General features: G+C 37.9%; 2 protein-coding genes across 3 annotated transcripts; both read left to right on the forward strand.

Moving 5' to 3' along the window:
• LOC124383286 (interferon-induced GTP-binding protein Mx-like) lies at positions 1-6756 on the forward strand. 2 transcript variants are annotated; one of them, XM_046845808.1, is made up of 13 exons: positions 1-701; positions 1023-1096; positions 1870-2120; positions 2222-2359; positions 2454-2603; positions 3426-3564; positions 3647-3845; positions 3948-4026; positions 4265-4387; positions 4470-4611; positions 4812-4970; positions 5814-6112; positions 6230-6756. In XM_046845808.1, the coding sequence occupies exons 4-13, from the start codon at positions 2336-2338 to the stop codon at positions 6464-6466; spliced, it is 1551 nt and encodes a 516-aa protein (XP_046701764.1). In that variant the 5' UTR covers positions 1-701; positions 1023-1096; positions 1870-2120; positions 2222-2335; the 3' UTR covers positions 6467-6756. The 2 variants fall into 2 exon arrangements, with proteins under 2 accessions (XP_046701764.1, XP_046701765.1); XM_046845809.1 differs by lacking the exons at positions 1-701; positions 1023-1096; positions 1870-2120 and having other exon boundaries at positions 2449-2603.
• Positions 6757-9277: 2521 nt separating this feature from the next.
• gatd3 (glutamine amidotransferase class 1 domain containing 3) lies at positions 9278-13281 on the forward strand. The gene is made up of 7 exons (XM_046845686.1): positions 9278-9737; positions 11318-11370; positions 11585-11695; positions 11987-12106; positions 12191-12283; positions 12553-12709; positions 12898-13281. The coding sequence occupies exons 1-7, from the start codon at positions 9603-9605 to the stop codon at positions 13024-13026; spliced, it is 798 nt and encodes a 265-aa protein (XP_046701642.1). The 5' UTR covers positions 9278-9602; the 3' UTR covers positions 13027-13281.
• Positions 13282-21011: the final 7730 nt, after the last annotated feature.

The following is a 21011-nucleotide window of genomic DNA, read 5'->3' on the forward strand; positions in this document are numbered from 1 at the left end:
CACCTGTGTTAAGGAGAGAATCACTGACATTATGTCAGCTGTTTACTCTTGAAAACATTTTGGAGTATATGCAAATTGCTATCATAAAAAATTTGTGAAAATAAATATTTGTGTTATTCTCAAAACGTTTGGCCATGGCTGTATGCCATATCTCACGATAGTGAGTACACAACTCACATTTCAGCAACCATTTTAGTATCTTCTCAAGGATAGAATTGTTGCTCACCACAAAGATGGTCTAGGCTATAAAAAGATCAGAAACACCCTGAAACAAAGTTGAATTAAACTTCATTCAAATTAGGATACTACTAAATGATCATGCTGCTATGCAAATATGCTAATATGCCATTGCTATGTCATTTTTATTATTTAATGCTTCTAAAAGAGTGGGGTGGTGTGGGGTGTGTGTGGGGGCTTAGAGCTTTGACACAATTCAAACACTGGTTGCAAATGCAAAAGTGAGGAGGAGACCTTGTGTGTGGAAAAGGAAATGTGTTTAGATAAGTTTCCACCATTCACAGTGCAATTTAAGCTTTTGACATTTTCTTGCAAAACGAAACCAGGAAGCTCTACCTCTTGAAGAAAATGAAACCAAAAGAATACTATAAATACCACCTTTACACAGACACACACACACACATGCTCAAACAGCAGATATAGGAATAAAGTTCCATTGTGGAAGGCTACTGCAAATAAAACAGGTAAATAAGATCCTATATGTTAATGAAATACACAAAACAAGTCTTTATATAGGTGAAAAATATAGGATATATATACATGGTTTTCTTTTTTTTATTTGAACAAATCTTTACTGATTATTCTTTCTTTTGTACTGATTGCTTAAAACGCAGGCTAAAATAGGTTTGCAATTGTGTATCCTCTGTTTGTGTGTGTGCATTTAATATTACATTTTCTAAAGATATGTTCTACTTAACGTTTTAGCTATTCCTGCATACTTTAACAAATGTCTTCATTTCTTACATTCTTTCTACATTCACTCCCTCAATATGTGGAATTCTCAGGATTTTCTCCTTTGAAGATAAATTCTTGAAGCTGAAAATAAAACTCTAAAGAATCCATTGCTTCCTACTTTCTGGTAAGTGACTAATGCTAGTGATAAGAAGTGATTAGTGTTTTCATGCATGCGCAAAACAAATCTTATTTCTTACTGGGTTAACTCTAGTTTCTTTTTTTTACACCCCTGGTATTATTGTGTATGTTTTCAAGTTTAACAATAATAAAAGCTCTCAAAGTGTGAGGTGAAGACTTAATAAACTTGCAGCCTCTTAGTGTAAAAAGGATATTGGCATAAATACATGTACCATTACACCCCTAATACATAGATAGATAACATGGAAATAGTAGCAATTGTGCAAATGATATATATTTATTTATTACTATTGTATATATACCCGTTCTTCTGTTTGTAGTAATAGCAATATATTATGTTCATCGTTCACATCCTTTTGTAAATCTCTGTTTATAGTAATAGGCATCTGTAAATCATGTCAATAGTACATATATACTCATCTGTATATTACTGCTCATAGTACATATATACTCATCTGTACATTATTGTTAATAGTACATATCTATCCACCTGTATATTAGTAGATATATATTCATCTGTATATTCATAGTACATATACATCTGTAAATTACTGTTTATAATCCTATATTCAATTCTATTTAACTTATGTAAATCATGTAACACTATATATCCTGCACTTGCTGTTATTGCACTCTGGTTAGACCCAAACTGCATTTCATTGCCTTGTACTTGTACATGTGTAATGACAATAAAGTTGAATCTAATCTAATTTATTCTAATCTAATTTGCTTGTATTCCTGTTTTGTTTTACCATGTAGACATTTACTGATTATTTCCATGTCACTGAAGAAGAACTTCAAAAAGGTAGAAGTTGAAAGAATGAGTAACAGCTTAAACCAACATTATGAGGACAAGGTACGTCCTTACATTGATCTTGTAGACAGTCTAAGGTCACTCGGAGTAGAGAAAGACCTGAACTTGCCAGCCATTGCTGTCATAGGTGATCAGAGTTCAGGAAAGAGTTCTGTATTGGAGGCTCTTTCAGGAGTGGCTTTACCTAGAGGCACAGGTGAGAAATACTCACGCACACACACACACACACACACACACACACAAAACACAAAGCTTTGTCAGAGTATCCATGCTGAATAGCTCCAATTTCATATATAGGAATTGTGACTCGCTGCCCCTTGGTGTTGAAACTAAAGAGAGTTGATAAGGATGCCACATGGTCTTGACGTCTAACATACAAGAATCAAGAAAAACACCTTCTTAAGCCATCAGATGTTGGAAACGCTGTTTCAAATGGTTCGTATTTCACAGTTGAAATGCACTTACCCTCAACGAGACGATTTGCATATTTGCACAGAGTAATATAAAGATTCTATTCTCCGTAGCTCAGAACGCCTTGGCTGGAGAGGGAAAAGGAATCAGCCAGGAAATGATCTCCCTAGAGATTAAATCCAGTGAAGTTCCTGATCTCACTCTTATTGACCTGCCAGGCATTGCCAGGGTGGCAACTGGTGACCAGCCATTAGACATTGAACAGCAGGTGAGACAAAAATGAGAAAAGTTGATTATTTATCATCCATTTGAACCTTTTTTTTTTTTTTTTTTTGTAATTTGCCCTTTTTTAAAAAAAAATTTTTCAGCACTGTACAATCTATTGCTGTATAGTTCAGTTTTGTTGTTGCCATGTTTTTGCACTCTCTCATTCAAGCAGATGTGAAGTTCAAATACCAAAATTTGAAAAATGTGATTTCACTGCTCAGTGAAAGTTGCCACATGGACCCGTCTGAGTATTTTACTTAAAATAATATTTTAAATTGATATTCTTGCATAGTAATGGGAACTCGGTTATATCTCACAATCTCAATTAAAAAATCAAATCGGGAATGATTCTGCAGTATTCTCGGTCAATCTCAATAAAATCTTTGAGTAAATAGATTTGCATAGTGTCAACGTACGCACATATTTACACAGTAAATACTAATGCATTGTTGTCATTGTCAAAACATAGGTGAATACATTTTAAAGCATTTTCTGTTATATTGTAAACTTCTTTGTGACTTGCATATTCACAATAAAAGTAGTAATGGAAACCCGTTTATATGCAACAATCTCAATCACAAAATCAAATTGGAAATGCTTCTGCAGGATTCTCGTCATTCTCAAGAAAATCATAAAATTTGGTCTGGCATATAAGAAACTAAACTGGATTTTTTTCAGTTTCAAGATCACAATTATGATTTTGTTTCAACCCCTCCATCTTGACTACAGCAAGATCATACTGTAGATGTATAGTGTGTGTAGTGTGTGGGAATATCTATTAAAAGAAAGTATTTGAGTCAAAGTTGTTTCATTTGTCAAACAGATCAAAAGTCTCATAGAAAAATTCATTAAGAGACAAGAAACGATTAGCTTGGTTGTTGTGCCTGCAAACATTGACATTGCCACCACTGAGGCCCTGAAGATGACAAACAAAGTGGATCCAAATGGGCAAAGGACTCTGGGTAATATAGCAAGATCATTTATACATTTTTAAGCTCTGAGTTACTGTGACATGTTGCTAAAAATATGTCATTCTTTGAACAGGCATCCTTACCAAACCTGACTTAGTGGACAAAGGTGCAGAGGAGACTGTTGTCAACACAGTAAATAACCAGGTCATCTCACTGAAAAAGGGCTACATGATTGTGAAGTGCCGTGGCCAGCAAGACATCAATGAGAATATGAGTCTGTCAAAAGCTCTCCAAAATGAGCAAAACTTTTTTCGGGAGCATCCACAATTCAGGCAAGAAATATTCATCATATAAATTCACTAAGAGAGCAGTTGTATCAATAACTGTAGTAAAGAATTAAACATGTTTAGGTAATAATTTATTTTTGAGTGTAGATTGCTTTTTGAGGATGGAAAAGCCACAGTGCCTGTACTTGCGGATAGACTGACAAGAGAACTGGTTGAACACATTAATGTAAGAGAGCCAAAAGTACCATCCAACATGGCTAATTTGTGTTGTTTTTCCGGTAATATAATAACATAACATAACATAACATTCTTTCTTTCTTTCTTTCTTTCTTTCTTTCTTTCTTTCTTTCTTTCTTTCTTTCTTTCTTTCTTTCTTTCTTTCTTTCTTTCTTTCTTTCTTTCTTTCTTTCTTTCTTTCTTTCTTTCTTTCTTTCTTTTGCAAATTTGTTTTCCATCATCCTTAGATGTTACTCCCACAGCTGCACAAACAAGTTGAGGACAAGCTGGAGGAAACAGTTAACAAATTAAGAAAGCTTGGTGATGGAGTTCCTCAAGGGGAAACTGAGAAAAACAGTTTTCTTATTGGGGTAAAAACTTTATGGAATTATAGCTACCAATGTTTTTCTTTAATGTGTTCATGTCTGACCTGTTCGTTTTGGTATTTAACAGAAAATCAGTAACTTCAACCAAATTCTTACTGATGTAATACGGGCAGAGGAAGACGTTCAAAAGACAAAACGTAAGGTTTTTACTCAAATCAGGGAAAAGTTTGGAAAATGGAAAAATCAGCTGGATGACAAAGCTGTCAGACGTGAGTTAACCTCATTAGGCCCAAGCTGACATTCAAAATGTATTTGATATTAGTTTGCTTCTAGCAGTGCCAGAAGTAAATTGCAAAGTTCAAAGTGTAAAGTTTAGGATCCAATTCCATCACAGGTGTCTAAACGATGCATTAAAGACTTTTCAGGTTTTGTCTTATTTCCCCTGCCTGTATCATGTTTTATTCTTTAGTCGAGGAAACCCTCCGGGATGAAGTTGAAGAGTACACCAAGACCTGTAGAGGAAAGGAGCTTCCTGGTTTTGTTAATTACAGAACTTTTGAGAACATTGTCAAGAAACATATAAAGGATCTGGAGGAACCTGCTATACAATTACTGAAAGACGTCATTGGTAAATAACAACAACTGATACTGTTTTTACTGTGACACATCCGAAGCACACCCCATTTTGTAAAGAGTCATGTTAAACATATAGTATGACCTTCCCATCATGCATCCTGAAAGAATAACACCATCTTACATTGATGTAATTAAAATTGGACATTAAAATGCATCATTAGGAATTCAGTAAATATACATAAGAGCTACAGGCGAATATTAACAATGCTGCTTTGAGGTTTTCAGCTTGTGTCCACAGCAAAAATATTGCAATATATACAGTAGGGTTTGGTGTGAAAGAGGCAGATGTAGAGGACAGGGGGGTATGGAGACGGATGATCCACTGTAATGTCCCCTAATGGAAGAAGCTGAAAGAAGAAGAAGAAACAGTAGGGTTTGTCAACCGGTGGACCATGGTCCAGTTATGAAGCAAGAACAGTTTTTCAGGGGTCTAAACTAGTACTTTTAAATATGCCAGCAGAACTGACAAACATGGGGGGACCGTCCATATGCTATGCCTCAATAATTCTAGACATGAACTAGCTTCTTGTGGTCATAGATTGTTCTTTTAATATATTTATATATAGTGCATTTGGAAAGTATCCAGACCCCTTATTTACTTAGAAGTACCTTTGAGAATTCTGGGTAACTAATTTCCCCTGCAAAGCTGCTGTGCACTATTGTCTCCCTCTGCTGGCCGCTGGGGGCGTAGCATGACCAAGTACAGTACATAGCACTGTATCTTTTTTTTTATCATTTGTTGTACATTTTTTAATTTAAAAAACTCATTGAAAGAGCACAAGTCTGCTTGATTTACTGTTCTCTGACTGTCATTATTATCTCTTATTTCTCTAAGAAATTGTTCATTCCTGTGTGAACAAGGTGGTCAGCTTCCATTTTGAAGCCTTTCCTAATCTGTTGAGGGCAGCAAAAAATCCGATTGAGGATCTGCTTGAGCAGGAGCATGACAAAGCCTTAGAGAAAATACTGTCTCAATTCAAAATGGAGAGGATTGTCTATTCACAAGATGGCCTTTACAGCCGCCAGCTAGAGGCTGTCAAACTGAAAGAAGGATCATTATTTAACTCAAGAGGTTACAAGACAGTAAATGCTGATGTCAGGGAGATGGCTCAGCATCTCAACGCCTACTTCATGGTATGCAAATACTAAAACCATTTCATTTTTCTGAAACCATATTCTGTTTACTTGATATGTCAATTGTGTGTGTGTGTGTGTGTGTGTGTGTGTGTGTGTGTGTGTGTGCAACATCAGATCACTTCTGACCGTCTGGCCAATCAAGTGCCCCTCATATTGCAGTACCATCTTCTGGATCAGTACTTCTCTCAGCTCCAGGCTGCCATGCTGAGTATGATTGGATGCCAGAATGCAGAGAAGCTTATACGGGAGGATCCTAGTGTAGCACAGCGTAGGAGAAACTTGAAGGACCGCTTGGAGCGTTTAAGAGAAGCACGAAAGATTTTGTCGAAGTTTTTGCTGTCTGTTTCTTAATTCAGTTCTAAAACGTAATTTAGGTATGTTACATTAGAAGATACATAGCTAAGTTACATAGAATTCTAAATATTTGGGTTTAGGGGCATAGATCACCTTTCTTTTTATTTAATGTCGGAACTCAGACCCCATTTCCGAGTAGACATAACAATTGACAATTAAGTGGCTCAATACTCAAATTAGTTTTAGCTATTCACTTATCAATTACAGTGGAACCCGGTTATCTCACCCTTGGTTACCTCGACAACCCTATTAAGTCGAAGTTTTTGAAGTGGAACCGCCAAATTCATTTTTTATCGGTTATGTCGACTTTTTTTATGTCGCCGAACCGTAATATCTCGAGCACAAGGGGGAAAAAAATTGCCATTTAACGTTGGTTATCTCGATGCAGCCGCAGAAGAACTCGCGGAAGTGGCAGAAAAATCAAGGCTTACAGCTGCTACAGGTGTTGTATTGTATACTGGTGAATCTCTGCTGTTAGTTAGTGCTAGTGTTCGTAGTGTTAGTAGGGGTGTTAGTAGCCGTTGAGAGAGTGCCGGTGGGAAGACACGTACCGGGATACGCATGCGCGATAACAACAACCGCCGTGAACCAACATATACCAACAATAACGGACAGTGAGAGTGTGGAAGTTTAAATAGGAGCTGGTGATGATGATAAACGAGCACCATATGTGCGCGATTGAAGCGGAGCTTCAGAGAAAGCGGCCGAAAAAGCACCTGACACGCTGAAGGGAGCTGAAGGGGGCGTGGCAGGTGGATTCATGACAGATATACATGTACTGTATGTATTTTTATAGCATGCCTTCATCAAACAAATTGCGGCAACGCTGTTGTGTAAAAACCCTTCAAAAACACGTGCATGCACATTCTCATTTATTAACGCACATCATGTACATAAGAAATTTCAAGCACGTTAATATATTGCCGCCATTTTGATTTTAGTTTATCTCGATCATCGGTTATCTCGATGCTTTTTGGTGACCCCCTAGGACATCGACATAAGTTTCGACCAATAAGTTTCAAAACTTCAAAACTTCAAATAATACTTCACTTTGTATAGAAACGTGTTAGTTCTTTCTAGTTTTACAATTTTACAGGGCTTTAGTTTTAACACACCGGCATTTTTCTCCTTATTATTTTACGATATATATTATTATATTTATATTTTTTATCATTATTACCGAACTAGCTAAATTTCTCCACATACTATTTTTTGCTATCTGTTTTGTAATTCAGTTCTAAAATGTAAGTTAAGTATGTTACATTAAAAGATACATATTTAAGTTACATAGAATTCTACATGTTAAGTTTTAGGGGCATGGATCATCTTTTTTTTTATTTAACCTATACATTTTGGAGAATGTTTTACTTTCTTTGGTGTATGTATTTGTGTGGAAAATATTATTTGTTCAAATTTTCAGAATGTAAACATTTTAGCAACTAAAGTTGCCGCTTCAATAAATGTGACTGAATTGAGGATGACCTTTGTTTCAACTCAGAATACACAAATTCAACACAACAGATTGCTGGATTACTTTGTTTCATTAAGTTTCAACTCGAGTTATATATCCAAAAAACAAAAAAACAAATGCATCTATAAAAGGGAGTCCAATAAGGTTTTTTTGTGCAAGACCCACACCTGTAGCAATCTTTCACTCACTGGCTCCTTTTAAAGCTGTGTGTTCATACAGAACCAAAAATGATAATAATAAAAAAAAAACCTGTTGTGCAGGAAATGTTCATCTTTGCAATGTTAACACACCATATTCTCAAATTTGCCAAATAATCCAATAAAACAGGGGTCGTCAACGGGGGGACTCCAGTCCGAATCCGGACGGCAATATGCGTCCAGCCGGACCATGAATCCTTTTCACATAATGAAATAAATGTTTGCCAAATATTCAGCCAAATGATAATTAACATAATTTCCATATAATATAATATAATATAATATAATATAATATAATATAATATAATATAGTTAGTAGCAGTTGCCTGTGATACGAGTCATTTATTTGTCATTTCCACAGTTACACTGGGTGTAATGAAAAGCTCGGATTTAGAGTCTGACTGTATAAGCATTTTTTAGACATGTGAAATAACATAATTAATATTAAGAATAATGAATGGATTGAGATCATGCTTTAATGTAAAAAGGGTAAATGAAAAGCATGGTCAACAACAGCAGAGTCAAAGTTATCCATGCTACTAAATTAGGCAGAACAGTCAATTCTGCTTAAAAATCCCTCATAAAATAACCCTTTTTTAAGGGTAATGATTTAATGGGAATTGAATAGCTTTTAAAGAAAATTGTAATGTCCTGGTAAGTGTCTAACGGCGTTATGTCTTGAATACCACTAAGGACCAATAATACCAGTGGTGGATGAAGTACACAAAGTATGTACTTCAGTAAATGTATAGATACAGCAGGTAAAATATTACTCCAGTAAAAGTAAAAGTGCTCCCTTTAAACTTTCACTTGACTAAATATCCATGTATTATGATTTATTATGGCTATAATGTTCCTGTTATCATTTTTATCACAAAACTGATTCTGCATTATGGTGAGTTGAGTTTATTTTTTTATTACTATAATATGAACGTTATTGTGTTTAGTTATGTTTACTTGGACACTACCCCACCCCCTACCCCAACTCCACTCAAAAAAAATATCTTGAGTGAAACTGGTCTGTGGTGCAAAAAGAGGTTAGGGACCGCTGGACTTCAACTGTTTATATTACACTTCACTACCTCCCCTTACCACTAGTTGGCACTACAGCGCTGATTACAAGATGAAAACATGGCGGAGGAAGTTTTTTACCGTAATATTTAGATGATATGGACAGCGGCTAGGCTTCATACCGTAGACATTGTTGTTTATGTAAAGTAATACGTTTCTAGTCGGTGTTTTACGTTCGAAATATATAAATATGTATTTTTAAATGCGTTCTAACTCGAGTGTTGCACTTTTGACTGCGGATTCGGTGCACACGTGTTTTTGCGCTGATAATCCGGACATTAATTCTGCTGGGTGGATCACAGCTGATCTCTTATAGGCTCGTGTGACCTTTTTTAAGAAGCGTGCTTGAAGTTTCCCTTTACGACCTTGAATATTGTTATTATTATTATCAAAGATGTTGGCGGTGCGCTCCCTGATCCTCAGACCTTGCTCCTATCTGCTGAAGCCTCCAGTAGGTCTCCTTGCTCAGCCAGGAGCTTTGAGCTTCCTTCACACCAGTGCCAAATGCAACAACGCCAAAGTAGCAGTGGTGAGTCCAGGGTCAAATCAATGCAGGTTATGCATTAAAAAAATCTAAACTTATTTACACAATTCAAACTGCATTCTAAAGGATACTGGTGTTGTCTAGAGACATGCCTCGGTCACTGGTCTGTCTGTGCTACATATATATATATATATATATATATATATATATATATATATATATATATATATATATATATATATGACCAACACTTGTAGCACAGTTAAATAGGATGGATGGATGAATAGAACTTTATTGTCATTGCATAGTACATGTACACGAAATGCAGTTTAGCATCTACCAGAAGTTGCAATGCATTCTGCACATATAGCTGTAAAAATATTTACAACAAATAAATATAAAGGCTATGGGCAAAGAACAACATGCAGAAACTGTTGAACTTTTGCACTGTACACTAAAAAAAAAAAATATATATATATATATAAAGGCATGACATGAGACTCACATAGAGTATAGATTAACATGGCAGAGGTAGAGCTACATCTTCCTGGAGATTTACTTAGGTAAATGTATGATTTGCTGTTTGTCTAAACCAAAGCAATAGAAGCGAACTATCTGTACCATAATGAATTGCATTGCATTATATTTTTTCCATTGTATTGTATTGAATCACATTATGTTGAATCGAATTCGAAATCAGATTGCGCTGAATAGTAAAGGGGTGAATCATATCACATCATATCGGTAGCTGCTTTAATTGTATCTTTATTATATCGTATTCTTGACTATGCATCAAGATGCGGATTGCATCTGCCTTAGTTTTCCTTTAACCTACACACATTTTATATATATATATATATATATATATATATATATATATATATATATATATATATATATATATATATATATGTGTCTATAGAATATTTACGATGTTAGTATGTAAGGTAAACAGGGAGTCTTATCTGGACTCACACATCGCCAGCTAGTATATCCTCTTGTCTAAACAGGAAACAACTAGGTCAGGTTTCTTTTCTCTGTATGTGTATAACACGCCTGCTACCTGCAATAAACAGAAGAGGAAGAACATGCATTCTGTGTGCTGTGTATTTCTTCTTCCCTGATATCAGAAAGGCACCACGGGCATAGCAGATCGTATGGAAAACCTCTCCAAGAATTAAGTTTCGTTTGGGCATGATAAAAATCTAACAATATATATAATATGAACTGTGGTGAGACCTGCGATGTTGTATGAATTAGAGACAGTGGCATTGAGTAAAAGACAGGAGGTGGAGCTGAAGGTAGCGGAGCTGAAGATGTTAAGGTTTTCGTTGGGAGTGACGACAATGGACATAATCAGAAATCTCAGAATTGAGAAGGTTTGGACATGTGCATATGAGGGACATGGGGTATATCGGTAGGAGAATGCTGAGGATGGAGCCAAGAGGAGGGCGGAAAAGAGGAAGGCCAAGGAGGAGGTTTATGGATGTGGTGAGGGAAGACATGCAAGTAGTTGTTTTGAAAGAGGCAGATTTAGAGGACAAAGTAGTATGGATATGGCAATTTTTTAAGCTGCACTGTTTACACTGTATGGATTGTGATCTTCTGATTGTCCTGGTTTCCAGGTGCTGTCTGGATGCGGAGTATATGATGGTACAGAGATCCATGAGGCATCAGCGTGAGTAGTAGGCTGCCCTCAAAACATCATGCTACCTAACATCATGTCAGTCACTCCATCAGCATATATAATGTATATCTCCTATGTCCTACGAGTAAGGAGAAATGATAATGTGGTTTTGGATATACACTCTCCGCTGCGGTCAATATTTTTGTACCTGCTCATTTACCACCACTTTTGTAGGACATTTACTTATTAATATGCATATGTACAGAATCCTGGTGCATCTGAGTCGTGGCGGTGCTGAGGTCCAGATGTATGCTCCTGATGTGGCACAGATGCATGTTATAGACCACAGCAAGGGGCAGCCTTCAGAGGAGTCCAGGTAAAAAAAATTAGACAGACAGACAGACAACTTTATTGTCATTGCATACGCAGCAGCAAAATGCTGTTTAGCATCTACCAGAATTGCAAAAAGTAGCAATTGTGCAAACTGACAGGTGCAGATAAAATATAAATATAGTAAAAATAAAAAAAAATTGTAAAAATGTGCTAATGAGAACACTGCCCAGAACCTTTAGAAAATGTTGTACTATATATATTACAATATATACATTTATAATACAAATTAAACTACACTACTTCTAATTCACAATCCTAAATTTGTGTCGTCCAGGAACGTGCTTATTGAGTCGGCACGCATCGCCAGGGGAAACATTACTGACCTGGCTAAGCTGAGTGCCAGTAACCATGATGCAGTCATCTTCCCTGGAGGCTTTGGTGCTGCGAAAAACCTGTAAGGGTTACTATGGTTTCTCTGTTTGTAGGGGTGAAATAAAGATAAAAAAAGTAGCAGATGTTATTCTGGCTTTTTTATCAGGTCAACATTTGCAGTCGATGGAAGCAACTGTGCAGTGAATACAGATGTGGAACGTGTTTTGAAGGACTTCCATAAAGCAGGCAAGCCAATCGGGTAAGTACCCTGTTTAAAAGGGTGTAATATATAATAGTAATAATAGCATAAATACAGTATAGATACCAGGGTTTACTTTTGAGAAATGATTTCCACTCTTTTAATATTTTGTGTTTGTTAATACTTTTAGTTCTACAGATGTTTTATTTTCTCTAAATTTGTAATCTAATTATATTTGCTGTATGTTATAGTTTATGCCCTGCTATACCACCGTTGTTGTAGTTGTGCAGCTGTGGTATGCAGAGCTGATGTTCACTCATTGTGTACAGGTTATGCTGTATCTCTCCGGTGCTGGCTGCAAAGGTCCTCCATGGGGTAGAAGTGACCGTGGGCCATGAGGAAGAGGAGGGGGGAAAGTGGCCATATGCTGGCACTGCTCAGGCCATCACGGCATTCGGGGCCAAACACAAAGTCAAGGATGTCACCATATCCTTCTCAGCACATGTCTGATTTTATATTTTTTAATTTTTTAATGCTTTATCTTTTCCTCTTCTTTCCTTTCCTCTCTATGGTTATTTACTATGGATTTATAAATGGTACTGTGGTAATGTGTTCTATTTTATGTTCCTGGTAAACATTTCAATTTTGATTTAGCCTTAATTTCTGACTTTCACGAGGCTCATGTTGACCCTAAGAACAAGGTAGTGACCTCTCCTGCATTCATGTGTGACACGCAGCTGCACCTGATCTTTGACGGGATTGGTTCTATGGTCAGAGATGTCCTGAAGCTGACTGGGAAATAAGTGCCCAACGAATTTCTTCAAAAAGCTGAGATTACACTGAGACACACAAACATATAGTATATACTACATGCATCTTAATTTTTTTTTGTGAAAGAACAAGCAAAAGCATTATAATCATTTTAATGAATTTCACTTTTGGTTGTTAAAACTGCAGTTGAAATGCTGACTACAAATTATGCCTAATTATCAGTAAAGCCTTACTTGACCCCTAGAGAACCCCGGCATGATTAAAGTGACAGACATGATCAACCAAAAGCCTATCTCAGCCTGTTTTTATTTCGTATAACTGTCCACTAGATGGTGCAATAATACAACCAGACTGGCATTGAAAACGCAAAGGCACAGATCTGATTTGATTGTGCTTAAAAAAGCCATTAACATTTTTTAGTTTTTTTTTGGTGAATCATAAAATGTCATGATAGAATCTGATTTATAATATGCAAAAAAAATTGTTTTAATTCATCTTATATCTTCATATGCATCTTCGTTGTGTATCGTTTTAATTGTAATTTACACTGTATTATTGTGTGTTTATAGGTGAGCATTGTCAATAGATAAGCACGATTAGGGTGTGGTTTAAGTGGAAAGATCTGACACTGTAACAAACAAACTGATATCTTCTATCTTGGCTTCTTTCTTCTTAGACTCCCAATAATGAACAATGAAAGACTGGGAGAGTGAGTAAGTTCGGTTCAGTTCAGTGATCTAAAGACCCCTAAATCAAGACTAATTTCCATTTGCTTAAGTGGCCACTGACACATAAAAGGACCTTTCAATATAACAACTGGACATGTGAAGATGTGAAAAGAAAAGCAGTGATGCAAAGTTTTTAAAAAAAAGGGGAAAGAAGTGGAGACTATTGTGGGTGGGTTTGAGGTAACAGGATTAGTTCTTCAGAGCAACACCAGAGCCAGTTATCATATGGCATGCTGTAAGAACCGCACACCCCAAAGTGATGTGGAGTCTGCCCACATTCACACACTCATTTCCTGGTTATCCATCCACATCTTATTAGAGCATTCTTTGTAGGAACAAAGTTGCATGCCCTTTAATCCTTACACACACACTTTCACACACAATTTGTTGTTCTCCTGCTTTACTATTAATAGTAAGAACGAAACCTTAATTCATCAAACCTATTGATGGTTCTCCAGGATAAGAGCGCTGATAATAAGGGTACCTTTGACGTAAAAGTTGCGGCTCCACGATGGACTGAGTCTGGATTAAATATCAATCTCTCTGTTCATTTCAGCTGCTTGTTTGAAGCTCTTACTTCATCTTTGGGTAGTTTTGTTCGTTCTCCCTCCTGCAGGGTGATCTGCTCTCCTAGAGAGAGGTAATGCCTTTTTTTCCATCACTGTTTTGTTTAAGCGTCAGACAGATGCAGTTTTCCTGCCTGTTATTTCACACTGTGAACAAGACCTGCTCTCAGCTCTGGGTTTTTCCTGTTCCCAGGCAGAATGTGTCCATCTATACATCCACTCTTCCCACAGTCATGCAGGAGGCCAGAGCAAACAAGACCCTGGGTTTTTCGCAATTTGTTTGGACAAAACGAGGGGATTTAGGGCCTACTGCCACTCTCGCAGGGACTAAGTGCTAAGTGTTTGTGTGCCAAGCTGACACAGCAAACACACACACACCTTAGCCCTCCTCACTCAACTACTGGTTTCTTACTTTCTCTTAGCAGTGTTACACCATCTGCCCTTTGACAGGCTTTATCCAGACACCTGCTTTCTTTTTCTCCCACTCTTTTGAACTAGTCCAACTCTTATGTGGATATGTGGTTTGCTGGTGCCCTGGTCAACAATATGTATTTGGAGCTTTTGGCTGAGATGAATTGTGCGTGTTAGTCGAGTGAGTGGCTGGATGCACTGGCAGGAGTGTGAATAGGCTAAGGCCTCATCGCATTAATATGAGAGGACCAGTCAATCAGGGGCCAGCCTGAGGCCTCAAACCCCACAAACCTCTTGGCATCCTGATCAGCGGATTAGTCAGCACGCCGCTCTGGGTCAAGAGCATGAAAGTCTCAGTCTCTCTCTCTCTCTCTCTCTCTCTCTCTCTCTCTCTCTCTCTTTTCTCTTCTGCTCTCTCTTACTCACACACACAGACACATAGACAGCGCTCCTCAACCTCATGCATTTGTGCAGAAGTGGCCTGTGACACGCTGGTTGGTGGATTAGGCCTTGTGTGAAAGCTTACATTCCTCATTCTTATTCTGATTGGCTTATACTGTTGAGTGTCTGTCCTGCTACAGTGATGCCGTCTCTCACAGCCTGCGGAGACAGAGGACTATTTTTTCTCATGACATCGTGTTACTTACCTAAAAAGCATCTTTGTATATAAAAAAAAAGTTTTTTGGCTAGTTTGTAGTTTCTTTGACAAGGAGTTAAATTGATTGTTAGAATGAATTTGTACTTTGAGCTCAAGAATATTGTGCTAGCACACTAAAATCACAGCTCGTCGTCACGTCAGAGAGTGAAGCGTGCAATTTTGAAAAGAAATGAACATAGGAAAATCAATGGTGCTTTATTTGACAGTGTTAGTCACTTTGCACTCCTGTTTCCAGTTCTGTGCACAATTGGCAGCTGGTCAGTGGGTTAGGCTGAAACTATCAAACCTCGGAACTAAATAGATGAGAGGGCGGGGCAGGAGGTGAGGGGGTTGATATGCCCAAGGAAATGTGTCCTATTTGCTAGTGTACCCCTGCTCTGACCCCTGACCACCCCTCCCATGTGCCTCAATAGTGGGACGTCGTGTTGCTCTCAGCATGATGTCCCAGCATCCTCTGCATGTGATGGTGGGAGGCGCACAGCGAGGGGCCTTTGGAGTAAAGAAAGCAGGAGAGGGGGAATTAGCAGCTAAAATAGATGCTCCAATCTCCATATGCATGCTGGTGACAAGTGTTATACAGAGAAACTCGAGGCCAATACGTGCGCAAGGTGGCCCAATGCAGCGCGGCTCTGAGGGAGTTTGGGCAGCGGGGCCTTTGGGGGAGTGGGTGGGGGGTCTGCAATATTGTACTAATTCACGAAAGAGATTCACTATCAAAGAGAAAGACACGTGATAATTAGCCAGAGGGGAAAAAAGGGGGAAAAAGAAAGAGGCAAGAAGAATAGAATAAAAGAAAGAGAGGAACAGACTTGGGTGATTTTGACGTGTAAATGGCATGTTGATGCGTTGATTAGCATATGGTTGTTTGTGTAGCTTATTCATCGGACAAGCTGAATGCGTCCACTGTGTGGATGTGACTTTCCCTTCGTCAAGACTTTTTCAGTATTATGCACCCCCTCTCATCTCATACATTACTTTTTTTTATTTCTTTGTGTATGCCAATCGCTGTTGCCTTTTCCTCCGCTGCATTTGAATTTTACACAAACTTAAATATTTTGAGGACCTTAAAACTGATGGATAGCATTTGACTCTTTTAAAAACAAAGAATTTCTATTTAAATCTAATTTGATGTTTTTTTGTTTTTTTTTAAAGAGCTTAACTAATAAAAAGTGTGACTACCCAGAGTCTACTGACTAAAATATCAGCTCATTTAGTTTGGGGGTGTAAATAAAAAAAAGACCTTAAATTCTCTCCAGTTTTATGTCACATTACCATCCTGAATGATTATTTAACTTTAAACTTTTTAAACTCCAGTCTTTAACATGAAGTGCCATAGAGTACTCGACCCATTATATTACTATCTTTCTTTATTGACCAAGCTTTAAAAAAAAAAAAAAAAAAAGGATTTATTATGTACCCATACTTCCTGCCTTTTTTTTTTTTACTGTGTTCCCAGACTCCAGTTTTGGGACTGGAAAAGAGCAGAGCAAACCCAGCATGGTGCCTCTCCTCTTTTGTGTTTGGGTTTCCTCATGCCAGCTTTCTGCTGTCAAATTAGTGCATGTCAACCTCAAAGGCCCTCCTACGCAAGCTCACGCACTCGTATAGAACTCACCTTTCGGATATGTGAATATCTAGTGATATGAAGCAGGCGATGGTGGTTTTTTTCGCTTGTTTTTTTTTTTTTTTTTTTGCTGTTGAATTAGTGAATAATGAACAATCCATGATGAATTATTGGACTGAGCACAAATATTGATTGCTATCTTACTTTGTTGGTACATGAAATTTGAATAAAGTCTCACAGCATGAGATTTGCAAACGATTATACTGTTTAAGAAGCAAAAGATTGAAAACTCCTCAGTAAAGTAAAGTAAGGCAATAAATCTGTGTGTGTGTGTGTGTGTGTGTGTGTGTGTGTGTGTGTGTGTGTGTGTGTGTGCGTGCACCCTCCCAGACTGATCTGTTTGGCTGTCAGAATGAATGGTCAGGCTGTTTCAGGTCAGAGTTCATAACCATTTTGGCCAGAGAAGGACAGCACTCCATCTGGCAGGGACTTTGCCCATGAAGGTCAGAGTCAAGGTTCAGAGGTTGAGATGTACAATGTAGCAGCAGTGGATGGTTTGGTTATGCACACAGGTGTGCGTGTGTGTCTGCCTTGCTATGCATCAAGCAGCTTCTAAAAATACTATTTTATATTAAATATAAATACCACCGTAGCCTATTTCGAATTTAACTTTACATATGAGTTGCCTCTCACCTTTTTCTGCATTTACAGTCCAGTATTTTTAGTAGCAGACAACTGAATACCCCAAACCACTCATTACAATACCTGTTAAGCTATTTGACTATTCACAAAACCCACTGCACTGAGCTCAACCTCTCTCTACCCCCCCCTCACTCACTGTCCCTCACTGTCTATGCTGCTGTTACTACCCATATTAAATGAGTGATGCCAATAGTATTTAATATTAGAATTCTTTAAAAGAAGACAAACTCTTGAAATAATAATAGTTTTTTTTTTTTTTTGCTAAAAAAATACATATTGCTTCCTCTCTCTCTCCCTCAATGGCCCCCACTCTCTATGGTGCTCTTACTATCAGTATTAACTGAGTGATGTGAATAATATTTTATATTATAATTATTTAGGAGACAAACTCTGAAACTAATAATTGGTATTTTTTTGCTGAAAACATTTTGCTCTCTCTCTCTCTCTCTCTCTCTCTCTCTCTGTGTCTCTCTCGCTTTCTCTTTATGCCTGTCACAGCAGCACAATGTCGGTGCATTAGTATGCTAATGAGGCAGGGGGTGACAGGTGGCCCGATAGACAGCTCAATTAAGCTGCTCGTTAAAGGCCAAGCTAACGAAGCAGCCTGTACCGCAAAGCCCAAACAAACAATGTGCCTGTGCAGGCTACAAATTGGTGGGGAGTGCTAGTGTTTGAGTGGCTGTTCGTGCGCGTGTATGTGTGTGGTTGGGAGATGGAGTTTAAGAGAAACTGTTTCTGCGTGTGTGTGTGTGTGTGTGTGTGTGCGTGTGTGCGTGCATGCGTCGGGAGTGGTAAATGTTAAGAGATTACCGAGACTGCATGTGATGGACATGACTAATAAAGACTAATAAGGCTGCCTGTTGGGAGGAAGTCTTACTACCCACCCCAGCACCACCCCAAACAACCCCCACCCCAAAGCTCACATATCTCATACTTACTTTTAGCTGATGCCTCATTTCTGCTGTCAATAAACCGAAGTGAGCTTCAGGTTAAAATATTGGTCCCCAGCTTTCTGTTGTCTTTACATAAGAGTAAATAATTTTACATAATATAATATCTTGGTGTCATTTATTAAGATTGAGGAAATTAACACAAACCTTTTTCACACTTATTTGTTTCTTGGTCATATTGTGCAGGTTCAGCAGTATTATTCATGTAAAAGTGAATATAATAGATGCATTTTCATTTCAAATTATAATGAACACTAATAAAGCATTGAATATGAAGATGTCTTGTATATCTGACACACTGAGAATTATTGTCATAAGTCATTTCATGACGTCATTTGGGCCTGGGAATGTTCGCTTAGCTGTTCTCATGTCAGGCCTCGTTAGACGTTTGGCATGATCCCTCTGTAGCCGTGCATTGTTTACTGCGTGCAAATAAACTTGTAACATAGACACAGCAATCTGTGTGTGTAATGCGAGGCAGGTAATGTGCCTGTGTGCTCAGTGAAGCGTGAAATGGCAGCAGTGGGGTGTGCAACTGTAACATTGCTCTTCTGTCTGCCTCTCATGGCATTGTGGGGATCAGAAGCACTAATGGGGTTGCGAGGGCGCTGACAAATGGGGTTATGTACGGAAGGAGACAAAACGACAAGGGCCAAAACAGAGACGGTCCGTTTGCCGCAAAGCTGGCTGCTTCATGAATATGCTAATCTGCGTTTACCCAAATACGTGCTTGAAGAAGGAGTGGAGAAGGACGACCACGCTCGTTAATTAATAAAGGACAATGGGGCTTTAATGGCTGCATTGTCACCGGGGAAGGATTCAGGATGAAACCCTGAGAATAAGGGGGTCAGATATATTTTGAGATCAGGAAGACAGTGATGGGCAAAAAGAGAGCAAGAGAAGGGTTCTTCACCTTAGTTGACAAAAAAGGTGAACCCCAGCAGGCCTGCCATGCTGAAATGAATGGAACAGCACTGGGGTGGACAGAAATGGCAGCACTTAGCTAGGCTAACAGACAGGATCGAGGTTAAGGAACTGATCTCTGTCTGGAGAAAGAAATAGAAGAGACAGGGGCCAGCTAATTAGATCAGGAAACTGCTTCGAGTTTTGTTTAGGACAGTGACACAGAGTAGACACTTAACAAGAGGAAGTTTTTGATCTTAACTGGACTTTGTGACTTTATGACCACAAATATGCTATGCTTTTTGATAGGAAAGGAGAAAGTAGAGGAGGGGGCTGAATTACAGGAAAACAAGGGCTTAATATGGACTCAAAATAAATGTCCAAACTATACTTAATGACTTTAATGAATGACAGGTGCCAAGAAAGGCAGAACCTATAATTATTTATTCCTGTTGTCACAATCCACTGTGGTTTCTCTGCCACAATAGAACAAGCAGTTGAGAATCTCAGCAAATTTTGCATTTGCACAAATATTTTTCCCACCATAACCTGCCACCTTAAACAACACTTATTGTTATAAACTGTATCATATGTACTATATTGTTATAAACTGTATATTTATTTGGCAGACACATTTATCTAAATCTTTTCACACACTTGCAGAAAAATCTATTTATGAGGTTTATCTTATTTGTCACTAGTGTCAAATAGAAGACCATAATGATGCTTTTTGCCAGGTAATAAAGGAATATTTTATAAAGAGATGTTAGGATATTTATAACACAGCCAGTATTGAGGATTTTCATAAGCCAACTTGATAATCTGGCATCACATATAATGGTGGATTTATTACTGTGTAATAAACAAAAAACATTAGAGCATTACATGCTATACAGAATGGAAATTTTTAAAAAAATCTAATGGTCACATCATATGCATGTTCATTGGCAAAACGTTAAATTGATCGAATGAGTACATGCCAATTTTCAATGTCTTTTTTTTTTTATCTTTCTCTCCCTGTCCTGCCCCTCCCACTTTCTCCTCCCTCTGTGTTATGACATGGTAATCTGTGTCCCCCTTTTGGTGCCTGAATGACCATTTGAATGGCCAAATTTTCTGCCTACATGAACCTATTGGAGGAGGATCAGCCATATGCCCATAAACATACACACTCAATGACAGAGGCAGACACCAACAGGTCCTCTCTGATACAATGAGCTAAAAGCGCGAGGGGTGTATATCTTAACCTGAACAGCACACACACTCATACCCATGAAGCATATCCTCACACGTCATTTTCTATGCCACCCACACTGCGTCAGGGTGGTCTTGATTTGAAAAAAATAATAACTCCATCTCAGCAGGGGCTGTTTACGTATACTTCTATGTGGGGGAGTGGATTTTAATATTTTTTTCCATGTTGATTACAATTTCCTAAATCTTTCTTAGATTTCCTTTAGTATAGCATCAAACCAATTGTAAGGCATAAGAAATGAAAGCAAAAAAGCAAAAAAAAATGGTTGGACTGTACTGTG

This window comes from Silurus meridionalis, chromosome 3 (genome assembly GCF_014805685.1).
Source record: "Silurus meridionalis isolate SWU-2019-XX chromosome 3, ASM1480568v1, whole genome shotgun sequence".
Lineage (NCBI taxonomy): Eukaryota > Metazoa > Chordata > Actinopteri > Siluriformes > Siluridae > Silurus > Silurus meridionalis.